At 40.9% G+C, this 21,956-nt stretch overlaps 3 protein-coding genes across 11 annotated transcripts in view; 1 reads left to right on the forward strand and 2 right to left on the reverse strand.

Annotated features, from left to right (window-relative positions):
* Positions 1 to 545: 545 nt before the first annotated feature.
* MRPL35 (mitochondrial ribosomal protein L35) lies at positions 546 to 13,524 on the reverse strand. The gene is made up of 4 exons (XM_037039120.1): positions 13,436 to 13,524; positions 6,930 to 7,119; positions 6,128 to 6,272; positions 546 to 3,203 (listed from the first exon to the last, which is right to left on the reverse strand). Exons 1-4 carry the CDS (start codon positions 13,476 to 13,478, stop codon positions 3,015 to 3,017), a joined length of 567 nt encoding a protein of 188 aa, XP_036895015.1. The 5' UTR covers positions 13,479 to 13,524; the 3' UTR covers positions 546 to 3,014.
* On the reverse strand, positions 8,752 to 9,016 carry LOC118982185 (dolichol phosphate-mannose biosynthesis regulatory protein-like). Its single transcript, XM_037039128.1, has one exon. The coding sequence runs from the start codon at positions 9,014 to 9,016 to the stop codon at positions 8,819 to 8,821; it is 198 nt and encodes a 65-aa protein (XP_036895023.1). The 3' UTR covers positions 8,752 to 8,818.
* Positions 13,525 to 17,460: 3,936 nt separating the features above from the next.
* IMMT (inner membrane mitochondrial protein) overlaps positions 17,461 to 21,956 on the forward strand; it is a 52,292-nt gene continuing 47,796 nt past the window's right edge. For 4 of the 9 annotated variants that reach the window (XM_037039030.1, XM_037039038.1, XM_037039032.1 and 1 more), the window contains exon 1: positions 17,462 to 17,607. In XM_037039030.1, coding sequence (XP_036894925.1) covers positions 17,563 to 17,607 — 45 coding nt within the window. In that variant the 5' untranslated portion in view covers positions 17,462 to 17,562. Of the gene's footprint in view, positions 17,608 to 21,956 lie in introns of all 9 variants that reach the window. The other 5 variants (XM_037039057.1, XM_037039066.1, XM_037039083.1 and 2 more) reach the window with 2 other exon arrangements.

Below are 21,956 nucleotides of genomic sequence, written 5' to 3' on the forward strand. Positions count from 1 at the left end.
AAATGTAGAACATTGCAAGAACATACGAGCTGAATGCTCAGCCACCAATAGGTTTGGTGCCTGGTGACCTGGCCCCATCCCTAATGTGCAGAATTGCCACAAGGAAAAAAATTAAATGATGTCAGTGTATTGAAAAGCAGTTGATTACACACACAGTAATGTAGAAACTGGGTAGCTGTGAAAATTAGGGTAACAGTTTATCTGGAAGGCAGTTTCAATTCTGCAAGGGTACTTTTGGTCTTTTTCTCTCTTACAGCCTGTTTCCTGCGAGTTTGGGAGGTGTGCAGGTCAGAGGAGGGTGGTGCGTGTGGAGGTGTGCTGGGGGGTGTGGACTCCCCGGACCCACTGCAGCCCTTGCTGTTAAACCACAGGCCGGTGCACACAACTTCACTGGGTGACCGCAAAGACTTGGACACTCAAAATTTGAAACAGCGAAATGAAACATTTTCTCTGCCTTTATAGTCTTATATTGTATGTGGCTGACACGAACACTGTAAGACAAAGCAGCAGCAGCAGATGCAGAAGACTGAAAGATGGAGAGACGAAAAGGCTAAAAACCCATTTATTCATTTAATGAGCCAAGTCCATGTCAACATAACTGAGATTAACCAGGGTAAGAGGTGACAGTTAGAGAATTTAAGAGCCAACTTGGTACAGTATCATGAAGTATTTAGTATTTGTAATGCTAGATTATAGTTACATGTTGATTTAGATAGGAATTCCAAGGAGTTAGACCTAGGTTCTGATCGACTTATTAGCTGTATTTTGGGTTCTTTAGTTAACCTTCTGTAAGCTTCGGTTTCCTCAAATCAGAACTAGGGATACAGCATCTCCTTGTAAGGCTGGTATGTGGATTAGCAGCTTTATAGATACATGCCTGTTCCTACGCTGGAGGGCACAGTACATTTCCAGTAAGTTACATTTTGACATACACTTGAATGTCATTTAGGTAGACCCTTTAATGAAAGATGTTTTATTGTCAAACTATAAAATCAGCTTGATGGTAAGCCCTGTTACCCCTTCCCCCTAAATTGCCTACCTGCTGGCCTTTCCCTTTCAGACCATCTCTGGATGCCAAGGCCTGCCTGCCAGCCCTCATCTCTGCCTCCCGTCCCAAGCCTAGCAGAGAAACCGAATGCTCTGAGGCCACACGAGAGAGACCCTTGTCCATATTTGCACGAGAGAAAGCAAGGAGGTGGGGTGAGAGGGTATCCTCGGCTCCTTCAGGCACCGGGTCCATCCCTCTGCCAGAGGCAGCTGGAGGCAGGAGCCCGGCCCGTGGGAAATGATGCGCCGCCTTGGCAGTGGTTGATTTCTGCCACCTCGGAAGTCTGAGGAAAGGAACCCCATCCGAACAGAATGCCATTCCACGCCTCAGGTGCTTACCTCAAATCAAATGTCTGTTCCTTATTAATTGGTCCCATAAATAGACACATGTGGCCTTCTAGTTTTGGAATATTGTCACCCTTGTCCTTTTAATGGACACATGCACTAATTTCAAAGAATTTTGGTCATCTTCCCCTTTATTCTCTCAACAATAGAAGACCATCTTATCATCGACTATTATATTAAAGGATGTGAAGCAGTAACTGACGCATACTTCTATTTAATAATGGTTTTCCAACCAGGCAAAGTACTGTTGTTTGAATTTCAGATGATTCTGATGGGAGAGCTGAGAACCACTGCCCATGACTATATCCACTCCATCAACTCTACTTTCCTCAGTGCCTCTTACCTGACCCTCTTTAAATGAATAATGCTAAACTCTTACATCTTTCTAACATGATTGAGATGACTTCTTCCCCCTTAGTATCTACAGTGTATCTTTGGAAAAAGCTTATCTTCACAATTAAAAATATGAAATCTCAAGTGAATTAACTTTTTAAAAATGCAGCATCTTTCAATTCCTGGGTAAAGTTTTTATCTTCATTTATATGGCCACTTGTTTCATGAATGGGCATACTGATAGGCTATTTCACTTACACCCCTCTATAAAAATTCCTGTTCCCAGAAACTAAGTGAGGGTGTTGTGAACAGAGTGAACCCAATATACTAGACGTGCGCTGCCACCCCATGCTCACTTCCAAGGGAAACTGCCCACACAAGGATTTTTTGTTCCACACGAATCTGCCGACACAACCAAGTGAGACAGACTGGGCTCCTGACTCAAGAACAGCCAATCCCTATACTATTTGGTGACTTGAGATGAGACCTGGAGTTCAAAGATAAGCCAGTGAAGAAGTAGGAGCTGAGGGTCATGATGTAGAAACGCACCTCAAAAGAGCAAGCTACAGTTATGATGAGGAAGCAGAAGTAACAGCAGCAAAAACTGTGAATCAGACCAGTTGTAAATAGAGAATGGAACCTCTACAGTTCAGAGAACTGAGTCCCATGTACTGCTAGACCCAAAGCCTAAAGATCCACCATTTCCTGTTGCTGAGGTTCCTAGAAGTGCCTTGAGTCCAAAACCACCCTACAATTTGCGCTCCTGCAGCCTGAGAGTTGGTTCTGGGTGGGAGATGGAGGTGGTGTGGTGGTTCCTGAGTTTCCAGGCATGTATCCTTAAAAATAAGAAGCCACACTGCTTGAAATAACTTACTGGCTTTAGAGTCTTTTTATGTCTGTCCTAACTTTAGATTCCTTGTAACTAAGTAAGCCTAATTGGAACAACTAATTAAGTCATTACCACTTGTTAAAAATAATCATTAATTTTAAACTTTTACTTCCCTGAACAAATCTGAGAATGTTTACTATATTAATTTTAAAACTCTGGTAAGTTTGATATTGGTACTGTATGTTTCTATATCAGTTGGTATACGTACATCAAGTTTTATATTTACTCATTTTTAAACTGAATTTATTGGCATGACATTGGTTAATAAAATGAAATAGGTTTCAGGTTTACAATTCTACATCATCTGTATATTGTATTGTGTGTTTACCATCCCAAGTCAATTCTCTGCAAAGACATCATATATACCAAGATAACTGGGAAAATCATAAAAGCTTCTGTTCTATACTTTCAGGTTTGTCCGATCATGATACTGCTGATAAGGATCGTCAGCATACCAGTTTCGCCTCTTCCAGAAAGATGTCGTCATTTTATCTAAGAGTTTACTCTGGGTTTTATTGCAGAACACAAATTCTCTCAGGCGTCTTTTTCTTTCAACCGTCTTCTTCCATAATTTTTTCTTATAACCAGCCTGTCAGATAACATTACAAGGACATTTAAAACATTGTATTATATAGACAACAACAGGCAGCTTTACTACACATGGTTTATAGGCCCAATGGGAACAGACCAGACTTTCACAGGGGCTGGTATGTTTCAGAAGGATGTGATTCTCAATGGGGATGGATAGAGAAAAGATGTATAGCTTTAATACGAAATATCAGTAATTTAATATTTGGGAAAATGTAAACTAAAATCACAGAAAATAAAGCTAAATAAATCTTTGTGGCTGATGAAGTACAGGGTAATGATATATAGGAGCTCACTATATATGCCTTACCTTATTATCTCTTTAGCAATCTTCAACAACATACTATTCTCATTTTATATATTAAAGAGAAACCACCATTGATTAGAAATCATTTAGCGGTCAGAGGTCAGAGGTTATTAGAGGACTCAGAAGGGTCCTAGGCATTACACTGTACACTGCTTTCCCCTAATGTGGGGGTGATGGGCGCTGGCTGGGTTGATATGGCACTTACGTTCATTTAAGGGGATGAAGTATTACAAGGGCCAAGAAGCATGGTTCTCAAATAAGTCATTTCATTTATTCTTTCTACACACTAGGGACCAATTTCTATAGTAAGTACTTTTGTAAGGAATAAAGAATACAATAAAACTATTACTAAGAGTGGTAAAGGAATGGTTAACTCGTATGCTTAACCCACAACTGTCTATATACCATCCATGCATTATTAACTTTGAAGCATTAATTTTTGAAGGAACAGTAAATGAGACTAAACATAAAAACTATAATTATATCCTGTTTAAACCAGAAGAGACTGTAGGGACCATGCAGATTAATGTTTGACTAAAACCACACTGCCGGTTACAGGGGAGGTGAGACTAGAACCCATGCTCTTGGTGTGAGTCCTTTGGTTCTTTGAGGTCAAGCGCTCTTTAGTGCAGCACACTAACTGAGCAAAGTCACAGCTCTTCGCTGAGCACCCAGGTGCCTTGGGTTTCGGACATGCCTCAGTGTCATCACTGTGACCAGCAAATGCTACAGCACAGAGATACTCAGAAATAATGAAAGGTTATTTAAGAGTCCTGGTGTTTTAAAATGCCAGAGATTTTTACTATTCATTGACCATAATTTAAAATGGAAAGATTCAAATCAAAATCCCCCTACTGGTATAATAATTTTCTAGTTTAGAAGCCAAATGGCCTCTGTGGATCTCCGACTAACAGACATCTAATTTGCGGTCCTGGCTGTCATCGCCAGTGTCCTTTGAAGATCATTCTGTGGAACGCAACAGTGTGAAAATACATGAAACATTTTAGGTAATCTCTAGGCTCAGAAAGGGAAGGAGAGAATAAAAATAAAAATTAAGGACAACTGGATGAAACTGTCCCACAGAAAATACTTCCGGGCCTGAGAACCACATGATCGCGGTTCGATTCCCAGTCAGGGCACATGCCTGGGTTGCAGGCCAGTTCTCAGCAGGGGACTCATGAGAGGCAACCATACATTGATATTTCTCTCTTTCCCTTCTTCTCTAAAGATAAATAAAATCTTAAAAAAGAAAATACTTTCCATTTTTATACATTACTGTCAATTAACCCTCCCGGATATTTTGTTTTCCGCTTAAAATTGGGTTTTGCTGAAATAGGCCATTATGCCTATGGAATACTTCGGGGGCCCTGAATGGGACCAGGTGTTAGGACTAGAGAACTTGATCGGGTCGCTTAGACAACATGAGGGCTTCAGGACCGATGACAGGACCCAGGAAGGAAAGCAAAGAACACCGCCCGTTTCGTTTTACCTAGGGTCAGGTGAGGACCTGAAAATAATGAGTATGGTAAAAGGGAATGTAAATGTTTCCAATGGTTCGAATTCCCCCGATTCACAACTATTAGCTCAACTACTTAGTTCACCTACTCATGGGTCGCATGAGCTTCTAGTGACTAGTGCATGAAACGACCACAGTATGTATCGTTCCAGTGGGGAAACTGGCCGAGAATTCCAATCAACCTATTCATGTACAAATTTAGGATTGTTCATGAGATAGGGTATAATCCTTTCCAGCTATCAAATAGTGACAAAGTGCTACCGATTATTTATTTTATCTTTACAGGAAAACAAATATGGATCTTTAAAGGACTACCTGTTAACTTCCAAGTAGTAAAAGGGAAATTAGGATTTGAATAGTTACACCAAATTCAAAGGTTACTTTACAAATCTCTGGTCATCTCTTGCTTTCTAATGATCAGTTATGCTGTTCCCACAAGTAAGGACATGAACTAAAAGCCCACAGTCATGCTCACTACACTCCATGGGAGAAGACAGAGCGGTAACAGTTTGTCAGAGTCCCCCTCTGAGGTTGCAGTCTGTGGCCAGAGGAAGCACTGAAGTTCTATATGATATGGTTCCCAATTATACTAACAAAGAAAAAAAAACGTACAAAGTTTAAAAAAAAACTGTATGTGGGGTTAATGTTCGGCCATAAAGATTAAGCCACCTGGACACTCCAATCCAAGGCAGACTGAACAGCTCTTCAGCCCCCAAATCTGAGCCACGTGACGAAATTTTTGCGGAAGTCCCCTCTGTTGTAATACTCAGGGACTAAACAGAGCCTCCCCACAGGTTATTCCACGTTGGGGGTTTCACGGGGCTCCTGGTAATCACTGGATAAGGCGGTCACATGAGAGACCTAAGACGAACCCGTCCTACATGAACACTTTCACCACTGTGAATAATATTAACATTTAAACATGTTTTCTTCACACGGATTCACTTACATGAAGCGATGCCTGCCAAGCCAGTAATTACGCACAGCACGGCACTACAAAAGCTGGTGGTAAGAAGGAAGGAAGACATGCCAACGAACAGGCTGAATTCTGCTTCATTTTAATCTGCTCACACTCCCTTTTCAATCGATTGTGAAGACTCACCTTCCTCCTCACCCAAAGGCCAGAATGAAGTCGAAGAAACCTATAGATGACAGCTTTCACAGTCTTTCTCTTGCCTTTTCGTGAGCTGAAGTATGTCACAGTTCTGACTGGCAGCCTCAGGACGTTTGGCAGCGAGGGCGCCACTCTAAAATACATTTTTAAAATTCAATTCAGCAAGAAGAGTGATTAAAGTATAAAATCCACTTGTATCCTTAGAAATGAGTAAAGCAGCTCCAGTGGTGACTTTTACCATACATTGTTACTTCAAATGATGACACTGTGCACAAATAATAGCAACTATCAACAATTTGTAGGCTAGCTGTAATCTACCCCAGCCCAATCCCTGTGAGAGAACTGATTCTATTATATTTCAGTCATCTAATTTTTAATCCATCTGCTCACTTGATTACACCTTCTAAGGACCTCAACTTGTCTATCTTTGTATCCTCTCTGCCACGTACAGTGCTCGGCACCCAGGCGTGCTTATCTAAGTACTTGCTGACTGACTGAACACCACATGCAGCCCAGCCTTGTACACTGAGCATCTTGTTCACCCTCCACTTTGGTTGACAGTTCCACCCAAGAAACCACATCTGGAACGTCAGAAGCGTGTTGTTCGGTAGTCCCTGCCGCTGCCACCACATAGGCATGTGGATGTCAATCATATCTCCCACTCCATCAGGCAGTGTCTACATAATACACCGCAGGTACAGAAAGATTAATCTATTTCTAAGAAGTCGTGGCAGGCATGAATATTTTAGAATTTCCATCCAAGCATCATGTTTACTCAAATATACAATACCTATTGAGGATTGCTGCCGTACGCCCACATGTCAGGCTTCTGACAGAAGTAACAACACCGGGAGCAGAGGAAACAACTGAAGTCCGAATATGACAAAACTGTTGGGCAGACAGTGCTGAATGAAGACGGGCATTCTTGGCACAGTTCCAATAGGCTGAGGATACCAAAATATTCAGGGGCCGTAAGATTCCTGTAAAGATAGAGATGCACAAATGCTTAATGACATATTCCAAAATATGCATCTAGATATTTAAATTAATTTAAAAATTTTTGAGCCCTGGCCGGTATAGCTCAGTGGATTGAGCACAGGCCTGCGAACCACACGATCACGGTTCGATTCCCAGTCAAGGGCACATGCCTGGGTTGCAGGCCAGTTCCCAGTTCCCGGCAGGGGACACACGAGAGGCAACCATACATTGATATTTCTCTCCCTCTCTCCTTCCCTTCCCCTCTAAAGATAAATAAATAAAAAAATCTAAAAAAAATTTTTTTTGAAAGCAACTAAGTGTTATACATTATTAATGTGCCCCGAAGCTAAGACTCACCTGTGGAGCTTTTACCAACTTTATTGAGGTATAACTTTACATGCCCCCAAATGACCCATTTGTGTGCAATCCAACGTATTTTAGTAAATTTAGAGTTGTGCAACCATCACCACGATCCAGTCGATGTGGCCTCGTTCTTCTATGTTCAACAGTACAAGGAAAATGTATGTAACATTCATTCCCACCCCCCAGACCTTACACCCCCATGAGACAGAACTGCTGCACGTTGTGCAACGGCAGGGCAGAGACAGGAAGGCCTGACAACTCCCTGGAGAGATGAGAGTGGCAAGAGAAGGACACATAAAGAAAAGAGAAGAGGTATATTAACCCTTTTCTAGAAAATGAACAGGCCACAAGGAGGAGGTACACAGTCCAGTAGGATGAACACATGTAAAAACAAGACTGAAATACCTATCTGGAGTGGGCACTGGACCTGCCCCAGGAGCCTAGCACTGCTTGTCTGCCTGGGCAGAAATAGTGGGAAATAAGGCGGTGGATCATGAAGGGCCTAGATGTGTGGACTGAGCAGTCTTCTACATTAACACGACAGCCAGACTGAGGCCACATTTGCAAGGCAGAATGGCTCACAGAGCCCTGACTCCACCGTTGATACCGAGTCAAGCGTGGGGTTCAAGAAGTGTGCGTGTGAAAAGCCTCCACAGGATGGAACACTCCTAAACCTGGGTGATGGTTGCACAACTCACTGAATCTACTAAGTCATCAAACTCTACATACAAAATGAGTCATTTTTTAAAAACACACCATCAATGTTTGCTGTTCAGCTCTCCCCAAAAGGCCACTGCTAGGGCTGAGGGACTGGGCCTCCATGAGTGGGCCTAGGGGCCTGATGTGACCATCTTACTATGCCCTCAGGCCTATCAGTTTTCCCCCTAGGCTTTCCAGAAGTCCTGTGGAGTCCCAGGCTACGTCAGACCTGGAAAAGCTGCCTTTGTGGAGGAAAAGGACCTATGGGGAGAGGCCACATGTGTCTCAGAACCTGGTAATTCCAATATCAGCGTGTGACAGGAGGGAAACTGAGGCAAGATGGTAAAACCCGGAGAAAAAATGATGGAGTTTGAAGGGGAGGTATGGAGGACCAGCATCTTCCAGACCCTGAACCAGAAAAAGGAGAGACTTCCAGGTACTTCCTCCTGGCTCTAGGGTGAGTCCTGCACAGCTCTATCCCCCAGGGGTGTCTGCAAGGTGACCGGCCATGCTTGAGGGAGCTGCAGGTCCCGTGGGTCTCCAACCTTGCTGTACCCTGGAGGGGAGGCAGAGAAGGGGTCGGCAGCCTCCTGGGCCCTCATGAGCCTTTTTGGTCACGTTCTGGTTCTTCAGCATCACCTAAGTGATGAACACTCCCACAAACAGTAGTGGCAGGAGGCCTGCAACTTGTGGGATGGCAACAGCATAGGCTCGGGGCAGGAAATGCTTAGGGATAACCTGCTGGCTGTCAGTGAAGGGCAAGAGAGCCATCCAGGCAGTGTGGCAGGTGAGGATGATGAGGCTGAGTCCCACCACCTGCTCTGTCCCTGTGGCCATTCCCCCTGCCTAAAACAGGTAATTTTATGGTATGTAAATTATACCTCAACACTTAGCTTTTTAAAAAGCTCCATAGGAAAGTCATCAGCTTACCACCGCCTTACTGTCCACTGCACTGATGTTACATAACAAATGAAGAGCTGTGACACGGGAGTGAAGTGCTTAGGGTCTGAGCCAGACTGGCTGTACTACTCCAGTACCTCCAGCTGTACTAGCTGCTAGCTGTGTGACCATTGTCCAGTTACTTAAACTGTGTCCCAGTTTCCTCAAATTTAAGTGAAATTTATTATGGGGACGTAATGGGAATTAAACAAGATATAACATGTAAAGCAGGGGTGTCAAACTCATTTTCACCAGGGGCCATATCAGCCTTGTGGTTGCCTTCAAAGGGCTGAAATAATTTTAGGACTGGATAACTGTAACTACTTCTTAACTGTTATGGAGCCGCAATTACATCCGGCCCTTTAAAGGCAACTGTGACACTGATGTGGCCCTCAGTGAAAATGAGTTTGACGCCCCTGATGTACCCAAGTGTTACAAAGAGTGCCTGGCACACGGAAATTGTCTAATGAAGGAACACTGAGCAAAGACAGCACCAGGTTAACGGGCAAAAGGGAAACGGAACACTTAAAACCCTTATTTTGCTTTTGTGTTCTATCAAAGATAACAGTTTCAAACTGAAAAAAAAAAGTAGCATGAACACTGAGTTAGCTGAAATCAACATTCAGGAAATGGGTCAGAGAGCCCTTATACCAGGCACTTGTTAGGCAAATTCTCTCCTCAGTGCAGGCATTCAAGCTCCAGGTCCAAATAAATTATATCTAAAAGAACTGAAAATATTTTTAGATATGAGTACAAGGCAGGAGGTATTCTTTTTCACAGATCACCAGAGCTTGATGCCTCAGTTAAAAAAAGAAACCCTCAGAAATTTTTGGAAACCAAACCTAAAGGCAGATGATAATCAGGAACATACAATGGGTAAACTACAGGCTCATCTGCAGGAAAAAAAAAGCCAGAAGAATAAACAGGAAGTACAGAGAATAAAATGTATTGTCAACTGGGAATGAACTGTTCCTTAAAAACAACTTAATTTCATTTTTTGATACAATCACTAGCCTGGGAAATCATAGACACTGTATTCTGACTTTCCGAAGGCATGTGAAAAGGCTTCTTTATATTCTAAAGAAATCCAGAAATGTGGGATAATAGTAGAGTTTGATAAATTCCAAGCTGACTGGAAACTATCCCCAAATTAGTTGACTGCTGTTCTCCTGGTGAAAGTGTCTTCCTGGCTCCCTAACTGACTACCTTTCTTCCCGATTTTCATTAAAGTCCTGAAACTGCATAAGGCATGTTTACTAAATCTGCATAAAAAACAAGTTGGGAACCATGGCTTACAAACATATTTCTGAAAAGATAGCCTGTATCGACTCAAAGCGACCCTGGAAAAAGAAAAAAAAAAACAAAATTAACAAGATGAAATGGGGGAGAAACACACTTGAGGTTAGGAAAATGGGTAACAGGAAGAATGAACACCTGGCTTGAGAGCAGATCCTGGGAAAATGACTTGGGGGGCTTTATACCCTCTTCACAGACCAACCAGAGGGGATATAATTTGTAAAAACCACAGAGTCAAACTCAGATTGTGTTTAAATGAAAAAGGGTAGCACACAGCCCTGGCTAAGTAGCTCAGCTGGATGGAATATTGTCCCATACACCAAAAGGTTGCTGGTTTGATTCCTGATCAAGGTACATGCCTAGGTTGTGGGTTCGACCCCCCAGTCAGGGTATGTATGTGAGGCAACCAATCAATGTTTCTCTCTCAATCTCTCCCTCATCTCTCTCTAAAGATCAATAAACATAATTCTCCAGTAAGGATTTTTACAAAAAGGAGAGCACACTAATCAAGGATAGTAATTAACAGCTCCTTCAGTCTTCCGCCCATTTGAGCATTTTAACACCGAGCAGCTTTCTCTAAAAACACTCTTCCATGGAGAACACAGACCTTTTTATAAAGGAAGTGACAGAAAACCAGAGTTGTGAAGAAATGAAAGGAAGTAGATGGAACAGGAAGAGCACAGGTGAAGAGGCAAAAATGGTGTAGTGTGTTTGGGGAATTCTACATAGCCTCGTGTGGGGCAGGAATCAAGAACGGGGAGGGGCCGGGAGGTGAGCGTGGCAGTGCCTGAAAGTAGTGGTCTGCAAGCTTTTTTGATCCCATATCCTCTATAAGGATTCGGAAAAATTACATACTTCCACAAAACTTTACATAATATCTAAAATTTTAAATAAATTGTTAAAAAGAATATAATTTATAGTATATTTACAATACATGTCAAAATAAGATGTCACATCATTGTTAAATGTTCTCAAAGGAATCTACATATCATAGTGAGTTGATACCAACCTACATCACCTACGTAAAAAACCCAAGGGCAATAAATTCAAATTGATGACAATAAAAACTCATTTTCATCAAAAGATACTTTAAATAAACTAAAGGCAAGCCAAAGTGGGAGAAGATATCAGAAAACACATTTAAATGAAAAAGTTTGCATATCTAGGATATATAAAGAACCATAAATCAGTAAGAAAACTCAACAGGAAAATGGGCAACATCTTTAAGTAGGTATTTCATAAAAGAAATTTAAATGGCCAACACATGTGTAAAGGTATTCAGGGAGATTACTACGAATCAAGTAAATGCCATTAATACCACAAAGAGACATTACTAAATACATACCAGACAGACAAGAATTTCTAGGTCTAACAATACTAACTGTTGATGAGGACATGAAGAATACATGAGAAAATACAGTGCTGTGGTGACTTTAAATAAGCCTATCACTTCGGCAGTATCAGGCCGTGCTGAATATCCACATACCAAATCTGCAATTCCACAGCTAATTTTAAAGGTGCGCGCGCACACACACACACATGCACAGCTTTTAGAGAAACTCATGTACCAAGACCACAAGGTCAAACATCATTGTACCTATTCGCCCCCAAACTGGAAAACACCCAAATGCCAATCACTGGGAAAAGAGAATTGCAGGATAGTCACTAAGAGACTGTTTTCCAGCAGCAATGAGAAAGCACTATACAGCTACATGCAAAATGAGTTTCACAAAGTAAAAGAAGATACAAGAGTACATATTGTATGATTCCATTCATGTAAAGTACAAAAAAAGGCAATACTTAAACATGAAAATAGTGTTCATATTTGGCCACAAAAATGGATTTTCGATTGGGGAAGCCCACAGGGGTTTCCCTCTTACCAAGAAAAGAGGCTCTTGGTAGTGTTCTATGTCCCCATATGGGTGTTAGTCTATGGAGCTTTGCTTCAAAATTAAAACATTCCTTGGAAATAGTGTGTCCTGTTACAGACCACTGCACTAAAGCAAATACCGCAACAAAGCAAGTATCACGATTTTTTTGGTTTCTCAGTGCATATAAAGGTTATGTTTAGATTATGCTGTAGTCTAATAAGCACGCAATACCACTGTGTCTAAAAAACAATACACATACCTTAATTAAAAAATACATTATTGTTAAAAAATACTATCCATCATCTGGGCCTGTTAGGAAAATGGTGCCAATAGAGTTGGCGCCACATAAAATTACCACAAACCTTCAATTTGTAAAAACAAAAACTGCAGTATCTACAAAGTGCAATAAAATTGGGTAAGCCGGTATTTAAGCTATTCATGTATATTATATAAATTTTTCTCTATTGTGTTTTACAAATTAAAATTACCCCATGTAAACAAGCTCTTCCGTAAGTTGGAAATTTTACATCGTCGTTTTTTCTTAATTTCTATTCTTCCACAGAACTTTATCATGTATTTTTTTGGTTAAAGTAACTAATGGTAATCTTGTATTTCTCGCCCAAGACATCCTTATAAGTGACCTTGTGCTGGAGAATGAGTGAACACAACGGTCACATTCCCTGAATGTTGCATGAATCTCATACCCACAAATTACTATGTGCCGGGCACCAAGCAGGGCGCTTTTCCGGCCGGAGCTCATTTAGTCCTCGGTTAGAAGGTATTATCCCCGAGTTGGATTGGGGATAATATAATATCCCCGAGATATCCCCAGACGTGGAATCTCAAGTTCCGAGAAATTAACTAACATTTCAAGGTCAAAGGTCGTGAGTGGTGGTTCTAGCTCTTCATCCGCCCCCTCTTGCTTTGTTTTCTAAGGAAGGTGGAACTGTTAAGAGCCGATAAAGAAGCAGAAACCTCCAGACACCAAGGTGCGGGAGGGTCAAAGAGCTTCGGAACTCCTGGGCCTCAAATAACGACCCACGCCTCGCGCTTCTTTGTTAAAAAAGAAGCACGCTAAACACCCACTATATCCTGCATCGGTAGTTTCTTCTGAGAAGGCAAATACCGAGCGCGTTGCTTTCCCACTGACCTGAGGCGACTCTCACCGCACCAGCCAAAGCAGAGACCGCCATCTTATTTTCTACGTCCTACGGCGGCCGCATTGGGCCTAAAATATTCAGGACAAACTAATATGGGTGGAGGCAAGGCAGGAAAAGCCAATTTAAAGGAACAGTCAAATCAAATTTTATTAAATGTCTTGTATATGCCAGGCTGTCCTTCACCTCTGTAAAACAAATGCCTGGCATTTAATAAAATGCCAGGTTCTTAATAAATTTTTATTGAACATTTGATTGAAAGATCTATTTAAAGTACAGGACGTTTGAAATACAATTTCTTTTTGCTCATTTCATTAAATTTGAGGGAATGAAATGTATTATCCGTCCAGAACTGGTAGATGATGGGAAACAGTAATATTATTAAAAATTATTTTTAAGAAAGAACCCTTAGATGCCATAAATCCTTAAATGACCCTAATGCCTTTGAATATATTCTTCTCACCCTTCCTCCCAAATTATTTTTAAGAAATTGAATACCAACTATAACAAAATAAATGCAAATATTCTAAGGATATCTCACATACACACTTTTTTCTAATCAATAACACTGATTGTTATTTGGTGGAATAGCATTTCGACTCTTACGGAACAATTCTATAGTTTCTGAACAGTTCCTTATTTCATTCCTGAGAATTAATCATTGTGTATTTTTTACTTAAAAAATTGCTGATTCTAGAAAGAGAAGAGAGAAAGGGAGGGGGAGAGAGATAAACGGGGATATCGATTTGTTTTTCACTTATTTATGCATTCATTGATTGACTCCTGTATGTGCCCTGTCAGGGGATGGAACCCACAACCTTGATTTGATGTAGCAGAATGACTCTAACCAACTGAGCTACTCTGCCAGGGATGTACGTCTTTTCTAATGTTGCCTTCAAACAAACAAGAACCCCAATGAACCTCTCCCCCATCCTTGTTGCCTAAGATATTTTATGCATCTACGATGTATGACACTGTTTACTGGTTGAAATGGGTAAGGGTTAAATACTGGGTCTCAAGGAGTTCACATTTAATAAGGAGACAAGTACAAGGTAGATAAATGACTCACAGGGGAAGTTTAAAGTTAAGGAGACGAGGCTTCTGGTTGAGATGATCGAGGACAAGGACACTGAACATAATATGATTCTTAAAGAATGGGGAGGACTTTTACAAGGGCAAGGGCAAGGGCAAGGGCAAGGGCAAGGTCATTCTTGGCAGTTAGAACACCAAGGGCTAAGGTGAGAAGAGAGGACACCACGACAGAAACACAGGGTTTGCTTAGAGCCCTGGTTCACAAACTTTTTGGTCTTAGAACCTCTTTACATGCTAACAAATTGAGGATCCCAAAGAGCTTTTAATTCTATGGATTATATTCATTAGTATTTACTGTATAGAAAATTAAAATGGAATAAAATTAAAAATACTTATTGTATTAGTTTCTATTGCTGCTATAACAAATTACCCAAATTAATGGCTTAAAACAATACAAACATATCTTAAGTTTCTAGGTCAGAAATCCAAAATGGGTTTTACAGGTTAACATCAAGGTCTCAAGGGCTGTGCTCCTCCAGGGTGTCCAACCCTTTTGGTGTCTCTGCACCACACCGGAAGACTTGTCTTGGGCCACACATTAAATACACTGCCACACATAATCACAAAACAATCTCATAATGTTTTGTGTTGAGCTTCATTCACAGCCATCATGAGCTGCATGTGGCTGTGGGCCACAGGTTGAACACCCCTGTGAAGCTCTAAGGAACAATGTTTCCTTGCCTTTTCCAACATCTGGAGGCTGTCTGTATTCCTTGGCTTGTAGCCTCCTTCCTTCTTCGAAGCCAGTAATTGTATCACTCTAACTGCTGTATCCACTGTCACATCTTCTTTTCTGAGTGGCCCTCCTGCCCCTCTCTTTCACTCATCAATACCCACACAATATTGGACCATCACAGATAATCCGGGATAGTAACCCCATTTCAAGATTCTTAATCATATTGGCAAAATTTTTTTTTGCCATTTAAGGTAATATATTGACAGGTTCCAGAGATTAGGAGTGTGGACATATTTGGGGACAACTATTCTGCCTACCACACTTATTTTAAAACAATAAACCTATTACATGTTAGCACATTTTAATGAACAATAACTATTCCAAGATTTAAAAAATTAGAAGAGTGGCATTGTTTAATCTTTTTGCAAATCCCTTTAATGTCTGGTTTGATAGAAAGCTGGATTCTGATATTTTCTTATGTATTCAATTTATTTCCATATCTGGAAAAACAAGATGACAAATGAAAACACCAAATAATGACCTTAATATCATGAAGTTAGTTTTGATTTTATGTACTCTCTGAAAGGATCTGAGGCTCCCCAGTGGTCCCAGATCACTCTTTTAGAACACTGAGGTAGTTATTTCTCTGGGTTATAGAGCATGTAAGTGGGTGATGAGCTTGAACTGTCATTGCTGTCTTGATGTCATACCTACAGTGGCCACTTTGAGCCTAGAAATATCCACAGACGCTAGAAAAGTATTCTGAGACATAAAAACTCTTTGATTTGACAGTGGGAATCACTGCACTTTTTAAACAGGGATGTGATTGAAACTTTTGAATTTAGGAGAATACATTTTAAAGCCCCCCAAATTATAAATTGCATGTGGAAGATGAGGATTGGGGACTTAGTTTAATGAGAGGTTAGTAAACTATAGGAAGTAATTTTGTAGTTTGAGATCTTGAAGCTGAAGTTGCCAATGATGTTCCAGCTCAACGGGTGGCTGTGCCATACATGGCTGGAGCAGACTGAAATTACTTATTGGCGATAAGGTTTATGGCCAAGGTGTTAAAAAAGTCATCATACTGGCATTGCCCATAGTGACAACAGGGGGCAGGGGTGGTGTGGGGAAACTGAAACTCAACTGCTGAAATTACTAAAAAAGATACGAGACTTACCTGGAGGCAGTTAGCTGATGATAATATGGAGCGTGTCATTACAAAAGTACATCAAATATATATATATAGAGAGAGTATATATATATATATTTATGTTCGTACGAGTGTATATATATATATATACACACTATATATATTGTATATTGTATATATATTGTACAATATATATACAACATATATACAATATATTGTATATTATATATATATTGTATATATATAGTGTATATATATATATACACTCATACGAACATAATTGTTTTAGATAATTTTCAAATCTATTTCTCCATTTTACAAATGGAATTACTAGCCTTGTCTACTTCTGGGAAGAGCACCATACAGTAATAAATTGTCTATTGAAAGTACTTTGCAAACACGATATAAAAGTTTAGTTTCCATGACATTGAACTAATAGTACTGAATACTGTATTCAAATTTAATGTAATACCTTGATTATAGTCTTAGTGGAATACTTTGAACAGTATTTCTTCATTGACTTCCTCATCTTCCAACCCGTCCCATAGACTGCGGCCAAAAATCTTTCAAAATAAAAACCTGGTGGAGAAAGCTGTGCAGTTTAACTGGTAGTAGAAGCTGTGGAACCCAATGAATCTGGGTTTCTATGCCCGTTAAGTTACGTGAACGACACATTACGAACACAGGTCTCTCCAGTGTTCCTTCGCCCACTCTCCCGCAATCTGGAAGACTCCTGAAGAACGGCTGTTAAACGAAACCGACGCGCAAGCCAGAACTCCGATTTGGCCAAATCGATTCCTTTCTACGAAATTGATGGAGACGGCTGAGATGCTTTCTGCCTTAGTTCTCCGAAGAGTCACGCCTATCCCTTTTTAGAGCGGACCGAAGTCTGAGTTTCAGACGCCCTTCCTCGCCTCCCATTTACCTAGGATTCAGGGCATCGTCCAGAACCCAGCGCACCACTGAGAAATAAAACACTACACTTCCCACCAATGAAGGACCGATCCTTTTAAAGATGCCTGGTCGCGAGGAGAAAGAGGGGTGCGCATGCGCAGTGTCTCTAAAGCCTCCGGTACGCCGGTCGCTGAGAGGTAGCGGGGAGTGACGGACGTACGCACGCAGGCACGCACGCACGCCTTCTCTTACTCGTACCGCTCCCCACAGCTCCAGCGTATACCAGCACCGCCGTCCACCCGTTCGAGATGCTGCGAGTCTGTCAATTATCCAGCGTGACCTCCGCCGCCCAGGTGAGCGCTGGGGCGCCGGGAAGGAGGGAGAAGTGAAGCAGACCCCGGGCAACCAACGGAAAATGGAGGAGGGTTTCACTCTGCACTCTGCCTAGGCCCCGGGACAAAGGCTTGTTTTGGGGCCGCTGTCTTCGCGATAATCTCGGGTGGGCCGGCGAGGCATGTAATTCAGGGGTTCGCCTGACAAAGATGCCTTAAGGAATATTGCTGGAGCGGGATGGGGTGTAGAAAAGAGACGGTGGCGGGTAGGCGGGCGCAGGACGGGGGGCACGGTTTCGGGGAAGTATCATCCAATTAGCCTTGAGCCGCCCCATTCAAGGACCAATCGTGGCTTCTGGCGCCTTGTCGCCGGTTGTGCATGTGATCGGTTTCGTGCAGCCAGTAGTTGAAGGTCGAAGAGGAGAACTACAGTTCCCAGCAGGAAATGCAGAGCCTTGGCTTACTGCATTTTTAATAAGGTGCTGCATGGACACTTAAGATAATGCGTTTTAGGGGCCAAGATTGTAATTATTTGGGAATGATTTCTTTTCGTAGCTGAGAACATCTTAGAGGTTATTAAGCTAAACAGAAATAAAGTAATAGTTTGTGGAGTTCAAACCCTTGGTACTTCAGGAAGGACAGGAGTCATGACCTTGTGCTCATTTCTGAGATTAGTCTGGCGATCTGTGTCTCCAAGGTGCTGGGACAATTTTGGCAAACATCCAAGGTGCCTAGACACTCAATTACTTTTACTTTGTCATAATTATCAAAGTAACTTTATACAATTAGAAAGGAAACCTATTTCCATTGATCACAATGTTCAGAAAAGTGATATTTTGGAAAAATGTTGTATTGCAAAACAGGTACTGTGACTCATGCAGTAATTGAACAAAACCCCTAACAGGCAAGACTTTTTTTTTCTTCCAAGTTTGCTTATCTACTCATTTGTTCTTAGGATAGAAGAAACAGCCTCTTCCTTAGGAAAATGATGTCTGTATTAGTTTCTATTGCTGCATTACAAATACCACAACTTTAACCAAATAAAACAACACCCATTTATTGTACAGTTTCTAGATATGAATGATTTTGGTTCTCTGTTCAGTGTCACACAACACTGCAATCAAGGTGTTGGCTGTTTTGTGGTTTTGATTTGGAGGTCAGGGTTCTCTTTCAAGCGTTTGCAGCTTTCTTTTTTTTTTAAGATTTTATTTATTTTTAGACAGGGGGAAGGGAGAGAGAAAGAGAGGGAGAGAAGCATCAATGTATGGTTGCTTTTTGCATGCCTGCCCACCCCCAGCAACAGGGGCCTGGCCTGCAACCCAGGCACATGCCCTGACTGGGAATGGAATTGGCTACTCTTTGGTTTGCAGGTCAGTGCTCAGTCCACTGAGCTACAGCCAAGTCAAGCTCATGCAGTTTTGTTGGCAATTTAGTTCCTTGGAACTGTGGTGATTGAAGTCCCTGTTTTCTTATTAGCTCTCACCTAGTCTCTTCTAGAGGCTGCTTTAAGTTTATCGCCACAGGGTCCTTAGGTAATTCATAACGTGGACATTTGCTTTCCTGCAGGCTACTGGGAGCTTGTCTCTTTGACTTCAAAACCTCTCTTTACTTCCCTGTTTCTGATCTCTAGGCCCAGATATAAAAGGTTTCTATTATTAGGCCAGGCTTACCTGGGTAACCTCCTTTTGATTAATTCAAAGTCAACTGATTAATAACCTGCAGCTCTCATAGTGGGCTTATCAGCAGGGTGTGGAGTTCCTGGGGGTCTTGTTAGAATCCAGCCTACCATAGCACCCAGGTGGGGCTAGGAGGATGAAGACAGAAGAGCAACCTTTCCAGGTAGAATTGCTGAAGTTTGTTTTTGGAGTCCCTTTACCACACACTTTTCCTTATTCTGTCCTCAGATGAATGGTTGTCACTTATCCGTCCCCTTTGTCTGCCCTAAAGTCCAAAATTACTTTTCTTTGCCTTTATCAAAATATTTTTGTTAGATCCCACGTATAAGTGAAACCATATGGTATTTGTCTTTCTCTGACTGCCTTATTTCACTTAGCATAAAATTCTCCAGGTCCATTCATACTGATGCAAAGGGTAAAATTTTCTTCTTTTTTACAATTGAGTAGAATTCCCTTCTATAAATGTCCCATAGTTGTATTATCCACTCACCTATTGATGGACCAAAATATTTTTCACTTACTGGGTTCATAATAAGGAAATTAGAAGAAAACAGATGAAGAGTTCATACTAAAATACGAACATTTTTCTGGCTTGGAACCAAGATTTCTTACCTTCTTAAAATTGCTGTCTTATAAGATATTTAAAGACATTTTACAAAATTCATTGGTTTACTCTTACGTCTTCTCAGTCATTCTGCAGCATTTGATAACTGTTGCTTTGTGAAACTCTTTTTGCCCTTTTGGCTTTTCTCATGTTGTATCTTAGGGCTCATCTTACCCTCTTTCTCTCCTGTTTTCCTTTGTTGAGTGTACTGCTTCCACGTATCTCTCAGTATACCCTTAAGGTTCAGTTCTCTCTCTCTTTTTAAAACCAAGTTTTAGTTTTAAAACCTAAAACTGCCAATTTATTATAGCAGTTTTAGGTTTACAGGAAAATTGAGCGGAAGTACAGTGGTTTCTCATAAATCCCCTCTCCTCACGTATGCATAGCCTCCCCCATGATAAACATTCCCTACTAGAGTGGTACCTCATTACAACCAATATTTGGCAGATTATACATTGGCATATTATAATCACTCAAACTCCATAATTTCATTAGGGTTCACTTTGGGTATTGTAGTCTGTGGGTTTGGACGAATGTGTGATGACATTATCCATTATTGTGGCATAATACAAATACAATTTTCACCATCCTAGAATTTCTGCTTTATATGTATTTATCACTTTCCCAGTCTAAGGACTCCCCCCAGGGAGCGACTGACTTTTTTACTTACTCCATAGTTTTGCCTTTTCCAGAATGTCATCTAGATGGAATCATACAGTGAGCAGGCTTTTCAGGTTGACTTTCACTGAATAATAAGCATTTAAGATTTTTCTGTGTTTTCATGGCTTGATAACTCATTTATTTTTTAAAAGATTTTTATCTATTTATTTTTAGAAAGAGGAGAAGGAAGGGAGAAAGAGAAGGAGAGAAACATTGATGTGAGAGAGAAACATTGATGTGTGAGAGAAACATAGACTAATTGCTTCTTACATTCCCCCAACCAGGGACCTGGCCTGCAACCCAGGCATGTGCCCTGACCGGGAATCAAACTGGCAAACTTTTGGTTCACAGGCTGGTTCTCAATTCATTGTACCACACCAGCCAGGGCTAATAGCTTATTTATTTTAAGCACTGAATAATATTTCATTGTCTGGATATACCACACTTATCCATTCATTTACTGAAAAACATTATGGTTGCTTCCAAGTTTTGGCAGTTATAAATAAAGCTGCTCTAAACATTCATGTGCACGTTTTTGTGTGGACATGTTTTTGATTCCTTTGGATAAATACCAAGGAGTGTGATTGCTGGATTGTATGGTGAGGGTTGCTTAGTTTTGTAAGAAACAGTCAAACATAGCCACTGTCTTTCAAAGTGACTATGTCATTTGCATTTATAACGGCAATGATTAAAAGTTATTCTTTCATCTTGTCAGCATTGGTGGTGTCAGTGTTCAGGATTTTGGCCATTCTAATAGGTGTGTAGTGGTATCTTATTATTGTTCCATCTCTTATATATGCTATTTCCTGGGATTACATCCGTTCTCAGAACTATAATCCCTAAGCAGATGACTCTATCCTTTTTTGATCTTTGTACCCAAATTTTAAAATTCTTGTTTGATTTTGTCAACTTTATGCAAAACAACCACTTGTCAAAATTCTTTCCATTTCTACAAACTACATCTTAAATGTCTTCACTGCTTTTACTATTGCCCTCTTAAATTTGGTTCTTTACATAGTAGTTAATAAAGGCTTTTTATTTATTTTTTAAACATATAGATCATACCATGCCCTCCAGTGACATCCCATCATATTCAGAATAAAATCTAAACTCTTTACCATACCCATCAGGCCCTTCATGATCTGGCTGTTTGGATATCTCACTTTTCTACTCTGCCTCAGTGTCTTCTTGTGGCCTCATTGCCTTCTCATTGGCTGTTTCTTTTGCCCCGAAGTCTTCCTTCACATCTTTGCTTAGCTCACTCCCTTTATTTAGATATTTTTTCAAATGTTTCCTTCAGAGAGATCTTCCCTACCTAAAGCAAATCTGACTACTCTCTCCTCCCTTGTATCGCTCTGAATGTACTATTGCCCTTCTTCTGTTTTACTTTGTAGCTCTTACCACTACTTGACATAAATGTGTATGCATTG

The sequence above is a fragment of the Sturnira hondurensis genome, unplaced genomic scaffold (assembly GCF_014824575.4).
Source record: "Sturnira hondurensis isolate 20B ecotype Veracruz unplaced genomic scaffold, ASM1482457v3 Scaffold0002039, whole genome shotgun sequence".
Lineage (NCBI taxonomy): Eukaryota > Metazoa > Chordata > Mammalia > Chiroptera > Phyllostomidae > Sturnira > Sturnira hondurensis.

What these genes read in the sequence shown, in the direction of transcription:
- LOC118982185 (XM_037039128.1), bottom strand. Translation starts at nt 9,016, where the DNA reads ATGGCCACAGGGACAGAGCAGGTGGTGGGACTCAGCCTCATCATCCTC.
- MRPL35 (XM_037039120.1), bottom strand. Translation starts at nt 13,478, where the DNA reads ATGGCGGTCTCTGCTTTGGCTGGTGCGGTGAGAGTCGCCTCAG. An exon ending in ACGGCAGCAATCCTCAATAG is followed by an intron (nt 6,273 to 6,929) that starts GTATTGTATATT and finishes AATGTATTTTAG; the next exon opens with AGTGGCGCCCTCGCTGCCAA. An exon ending in GCCTTTGGGTGAGGAGGAAG is followed by an intron (nt 3,204 to 6,127) that starts GTGAGTCTTCAC and finishes GTTATCTGACAG; the next exon opens with GCTGGTTATAAGAAAAAATT.